Source organism: Xenopus tropicalis, chromosome 2, assembly GCF_000004195.4.
Source record: "Xenopus tropicalis strain Nigerian chromosome 2, UCB_Xtro_10.0, whole genome shotgun sequence".
NCBI lineage: Eukaryota > Metazoa > Chordata > Amphibia > Anura > Pipidae > Xenopus > Xenopus tropicalis.
Genome location: NC_030678.2, coordinates 3375024 through 3381088, shown reverse-complemented (window position 1 = coordinate 3381088; position 6065 = coordinate 3375024). Strand labels below are relative to the sequence as shown.

The window sequence follows — 6065 nt, the reverse complement described above, 5'->3', positions numbered from 1 at the left end:
TGACAGGGCAAGTGCTGCGCCTCTGTATGTGTTACCCTACGCAATTACAGTGTCAATAAACATAATTTACAGGTAAAAACGACAGGTGATATTTCTCTTTCCAAATTCCACCCAGAATGCAAGATAACACTGGACAAATAGGAAGATACTGCTATTTGTCTAAGCTTTGTACCAAAACCGACACAAACTAATTTCCTACATTGGGCAGTGTGTACTATACATGTGTTTACAGGGTAACCCTTTTGAAATAAAAAATAACAAAAGTGGTATAAAGGTGATACCTTTATTGGCTAACTAAGATAATCATAGCGCCGGGGGTCGTGTAACTAGACCCCCGGCGCTATGATTATCTTAGCCAATAAAGGTATCACCTTTATACCACTTTTGTTATTTTTTATTTAAAAAGGGTTACCCTGTAAACATTTTTGACTGGCTAACACGGTACATCACCTTTTCCTGCATGTACTATACATAGAATTGGCCCTGTAATAACACAAGCGGTGTGTTCTGTGGTATTATCATGGGCGTAACTATAGAGTAAGCAGACCCTGCGGTTGCAGGGGGCCCTGGAGTGTAGGGGGCCTACAAGAGCCCTAAATAATTCAGCAATTTCAATATATGGCGGTAGAATAGGTCAATTTACTAATATTTTGGGGGCCTCTCAATTGACCAAGTTACATAAAAACCCAATGTAATTGCCAAACAGAGCTTTCTGTAGGCTTCCAGTCAACATAGGGGCTACCAAATTGCCAAATTATAACTCTCATTGGCACCTCCAGGAACTTTTTACATGCTTCTGTTGCTCTCCAAAACGTTTTCTGTTTGAATGTGGCTCACGGGAATGAAAGGTTGGGGATCCCTGCAACAGGGGATGTGAGCTGCCAAGGGCCCTGGCCAGTAAGAGCGCTGGAAGGAGAGGTGAGGCCCAGCTGCAGTGGGCAAATAACCCTTCATTCACTCACAGCCGTCAGGTAACCAAACTAACATTGTCCCTAATAATAATAATGGGGAACATTTATATTATTAGTATAAAAGGAGTTTATTAGCATCCCGCATATAACACATAAATTAACACAAAAAACTGCACTTTCTGTCAATGTCCTAAAATCCAGTCATTGTGAGTGAGGTTATAGTGTTTTCTGCAAAACGTTTCTTTTATAGCAGTTCCTTAGCTTTTGTCTCAGACTTTCCTGCAGTAATTGTGATGGGGGAAACGCAGTGCCCAGGGAATAGACACACAAACAAGGGGGAGCAGAGAGACACGGGTCGGTACTGTGAGCTGGCAGGGACTGTACCTACAGACTATATCACTATTAGCCAATCAGGATGTGAGAAGTTATGTCCGAGGGTCTCACAGGCCCACCCCCCAGTGATAACATTTTCAGATGCAGCCAAACAGTGGCTAAAGAAAGGTATAATGGTGTCGGCAGATAATTGAGATTTGTAGCAGAAACACACTCAGGCTTTCAGGAGCCATAGTTGGCCTCATCGAAGGCTTTCCTTGCCCGTTTCAGCTCCTCGTTCATAGTCAGCAGATCTTTGACTCTGGCAAATTTGCGTGGATCCTTCCTGATCAGGAAAACGATATCCTCCACCTGCACGCGGCCCTGGCGCCCAATGGACATTGCCTTGTGGGTCTAGGGAAAGGAATAATAGGGTGTGAACATGAAGCAAACGGGAGAAACCACCTACCTGCCCATGTAACTGTACTGTTACAGCTGCTGCAGACTGTAACGCCAGCGCAAGTTGTTTTTGTACAATATGGAAAATTCACCCTTAGTCTTTAGCACTGAGCCAAGGGATCTAGGAACCTCATTAAGTCACTCCAGTCTCTAGCTATAAGAAGCCTTAAAACAAAGGGGTGATCAGTCCAATGAAATTACTACACTGTCCTGCCTCCTGGTGGGAGGTGCTGTTATCCGTAAGTACCGTGCACCCAAAGAGTTCAATGAAATTAATATTTATGTTCCAGACCAGTGATCCCCAATCAGTGACTCGGGGGCAACATGTTGCTCCCCAACCCCTTGGATGTTGCTCTCAGTGCCCCCCAAACCAGGTAGTTATTTTTGGATTCCTGACTTGAGGGCAAGTTTTGGTTGAATAAAAAGCTTTCCTTCCAAATAAAGCCCCCTATATGCTGTGCATAGAGGCTGTCTAATAGCCAATCAGAGCCCTTATTTGGCCCCTCCATGAACTTGTATGATGCTTCTGTTGCTCCACAAGCCTTTTTACTGTGGCTCACAAAGTAAGTACCCCCTGTACATGGTTTTTCTCTCTCTAAGGGGCATATTTACTAGGATTGGAGGTAAATATCACCAGTGATGTTGCTTTTAGCAACCAATCAGCAATTAGATTTTAACAATCACCTACAAGTTAGAAACCAAAAGCAAAGATCTGACTGGTTGCTACGGGCAACATCAATGGTGATATTTATCTCCAACCTTAGTTAACATGCCCCTAAATCCTGGCATTTTACGCGTAGAGCTCTGGAAGGGCCAATCTTAGGTCTTTAAGTGTGTTCACTAATAATTTGCAGCATTTGGGCAGAAGGGTGCAGGGGCCACACTGTGGGAAACATGTTCTGTTTACGCACCATCTCAGTAATGAATTCTATCACCAGATCTTCCAGGATATCCACCGACTCTGTATAAGGGTTCTGGTCATCTCCAAATCCATACATCATACAGCGCACTGCGGGAAAGGAGACACATGGCAGTTATTAGAGCCGACAGAAGCAAGGCAGAAGCTGCAGCGCAGAAAAACGTGCACTAAACAAAATCCCAGAATCCATAGAAATCACTCCCTACATTGTATTTCATGTATGTGGGACTAAAGTTCCCATTACTTCTCGCTGTATTTAATGTATTCTGGATGCCACTACTTCTGCCCCCCACTGCATAATGTATTTAGGATCTGGAGTTAAAGGAAAAGTCAACCCAAAATAGCATTTGTTGCCTAATAAAAGAAAACCTAATTCTAAGCAACTTTGCAATATACATTCCTTATAAACTTGTAATGGTTTTTGCGTCATTTGCATATATAATTGCAAACACAAGGCAGCAGCCTGACAGACCTGACTCACCCAACCCCTGAAACAATGTAACACAAGGCAGCAGCCTGACAGACCTGACTCGCTGGGGGAGACTGACCCCTGGAACAGTGTAACACAAGGCAGCAGCCTGACAGACCTGACTCGCTGGGGGAGACTGACCCCTGAAACACTGTAACACAAGGCAGCAGCCTGACAGACCTGACTCGCTGGGGGAGACTGACCCCTGAAACAGTGTAACACAAGGCAGCAGCCTGACAGACCTGACTCGCTGGGGGAGACTGACCCCTGAAACACTGTAACACAAGGCAGCAGCCTGACAGACCTGAATCGCTGGGGGAGACTGACCCCTGAAACAGTGTAACACAAGGCAGCAGCCTGACAGACCTGACTCGCTGGGGGAGACTGACCCCTGAAACAGTGTAACACAAGGCAGCAGCCTGACAGACCTGACTCGCTGGGGGAGACTGACCCCTGAAACACTGTAACACAAGGCAGCAGCCTGACAGACCTGACTCGCTGGGGGGAGACCGACCCCTGAAACAGTGTAACACAAGGCAGCAGCCTGACAGACCTGACTCGCTGGGGGAGACTGACCCCTGAAACACTGTAACACAAGGCAGCAGCCTGACAGACCTGACTCGCTGGGGGGAGACCGACCCCTGAAACAGTGTAACACAAGGCTGCAGCCTGACAGACCTGACTCGCTGGGGGAGACCGACCCCTGAAACACTAACACAAGGCAACAGCCTGACAGACCTGACTCGCTGGAGGAGACTGACCTTTGCAACACTGTTTAAATAGTAACAACCAGGAGTTCAGCAAATGCTGCTTTTAATAGCAATTACATTTACACAACTTTCAAAGCACTGAAATTTAAATACATTCACATTGGAAAGTTGTTTAGAATTATGTTTTCATTTATTATGCAAAAAATTATTTCTGGTGTTTATAGAAGTTAATTGTACCATTATTTACAAGTGCACATTGTGTGTATATATATTATTTTTTTTTAGCTGGCAGAGGAATGCCTAGAACCACCCTAAACTACTGGGACGGTGTAGAGCCAGTTTTGCCTGTTCACTCCATGGGACATTAGCCGATTTAGTCACCCGCAATAGATCTCAGCTACCACAGGCAATAGTGATGTGCGGGTTGAGATTTTCTCAACCCACACCAGACCCTAACCACCTGCTCCCACCCCGAACCGGCTTCCTTCCTCTATTTATAGAGCCGCACCCGCCCTGCAATGACGCCACAAAAGGGTTGGGGCTTCTGGGTGCGCGCATATAAATAGAGAAGCTGGAAGAGAGCAGTGTACAGGTCCCCGGCGGGGAGGGCGAGCGGAAGAGCTCAGCCCAAACCCACCCGCAACCTGCAGGTGATGTGCCGAGTTCGGCCCAAACCCACCCAACACGCAGGTACCGGGCCAGTCCGCACATCACTAACTTGCAACTAACCACCCCAAAATGCTCTTCCACTAGCAACAAAGGCAATGGATTCGATCTCCCTAGGTGCATGAAGTTACCTGCAGGAGGAAACTCTGTGCGTAGGCCTTTCAACCAGCAATTCCCTTTGTTGTCGTTGGAAAGCCATTTCAGAGTGGTTAGTCGCCCACGGTAGCAGAGATCTATTGCGGGCGACTAATTTGCTCTGTGGGACATTACACTTTACCCATTCACTGAAATTCAGTACAGTTTTCCCATGACCGTATTCCTTTAATTCAGTGGTCCCCAACCAGTAGCTTGGGGGCAACATGTTGCTCCCAGTGGCCTCGAAGCAGCTGCTTATTTTTGAATTTCTGCTTAGGAGGCAGGTTTTGGCTGCATAAAAACCCAGTGTAAATGCCAAGCAGAGCCTTCTGTAGGTTTCCAGTCAACATAGGGCAGCCGTTCTCAACATGTGGGTCGGGACCCCTTTGGGGTGGAACAACGCTTTCACAGGGGTCACCTAATACCATCAGAAAACACATATTTCCCATGGTCTTAGGAATAATTCTATGGTTGGGGGTCACCGCAACATGAGGAACTGTATTAAAGGGTCACGGCATTAGGGAGGTTGAGAACCACTGATATAGGGGCTACCATATGGCCAATCATAGCTCTCATTGGCACCACCAGGAACTTTTTTCACGCTTGTGTTGTTCCCCAAAACGTTTTCCATTTGAACGTGGCTCGTGGGTATGAAAGCTTGCGGCTCCCTGCTTAAATACGCTTCTTTGTGATCCAAACAAGAACTTACACTCCTTGGAAAAGAGTCTCTTCCGCCTCCCCTGACCTCCTTCTGCCGATCCAGAGGCTTCTTCCGTCTCATCCTCAAACTGCAGGAGTAAAAGAACAATGGATGAGTGGAACCCAGTGCAAAGCTGAACCCGCTGTCTATTCCCTGGCAGCTTTGCCACCAACATCTATAGAGAAATTCATTGTGGCCCTCAGTACAGAAATAATGGCAATGGCAGCACAGCAATAACAGCTGGGGGACACAGGGCAACTGCCCCCCATTATGTACATATAGCAATGATGGCAGTAACTAGTTGCAGTTGGTCACTTTCATAAAGCCCGGAAATTCCTAGCTACAGACACACAAACCCGGATATTAGGGAGAACTGATCCTACTCCCCAGACTGTAACAGCTACCCGGTCTCTCTAACAGCAGCAGCCTGAGTACCTGGAACAAACCATTGGCACAGGGGTGATACTACGAATACAACTCCGAATCCTGACCCGCTAATGGCGCCCAGTGGGCCTGCCCATGAAACAGGACCAAGCCACCCGTGTATTCCCGCTCTATATCCCTTCTGCGCTCCTACCGTTTGATCCTCATCCTCGTCGGCCATGTCTGCTCCTCCCCGCACTGCCCCGCCAGTACAATTTCACCTCCACTCTACCACTTCCGGCGTGTAATAAAGCCAAGTTAAGGAACTTCCGGGTGTAACAAAATGGCGCCGCAGAATGTGCCACGCCCCCAAACGCCTCAGTTTTAGATTTTCGTAACGATGGAACAATAGAAACCCCGC

The 6065-nt window shown here is 47.1% G+C and overlaps 1 protein-coding gene across 1 annotated transcript; it reads right to left on the bottom strand.

The window, feature by feature from the left end:
* Positions 1-1020: 1020 nt before the first annotated feature.
* On the bottom strand, positions 1021-5890 carry taf13 (TATA-box binding protein associated factor 13). Its single transcript, NM_001016066.2, has 4 exons — positions 5859-5890; positions 5291-5369; positions 2594-2691; positions 1021-1637 (listed from the first exon to the last, which is right to left on the bottom strand). Exons 1-4 carry the CDS (start codon positions 5883-5885, stop codon positions 1467-1469), a joined length of 375 nt encoding a protein of 124 aa, NP_001016066.1. The 5' UTR covers positions 5886-5890; the 3' UTR covers positions 1021-1466.
* Between the last annotated feature and the right edge of the window lie 175 nt (positions 5891-6065).

What these genes read in the sequence shown, in the direction of transcription:
- taf13 (NM_001016066.2), bottom strand. Translation starts at nt 5,885, where the DNA reads ATGGCCGACGAGGATGAGGATCAAACG. An exon ending in ACGAGGATGAGGATCAAACG is followed by an intron (nt 5,370 to 5,858) that starts GTAGGAGCGCAG and finishes TTACTCCTGCAG; the next exon opens with TTTGAGGATGAGACGGAAGA. An exon ending in GAGACTCTTTTCCAAGGAGT is followed by an intron (nt 2,692 to 5,290) that starts GTAAGTTCTTGT and finishes CCTTTCCCGCAG; the next exon opens with TGCGCTGTATGATGTATGGA.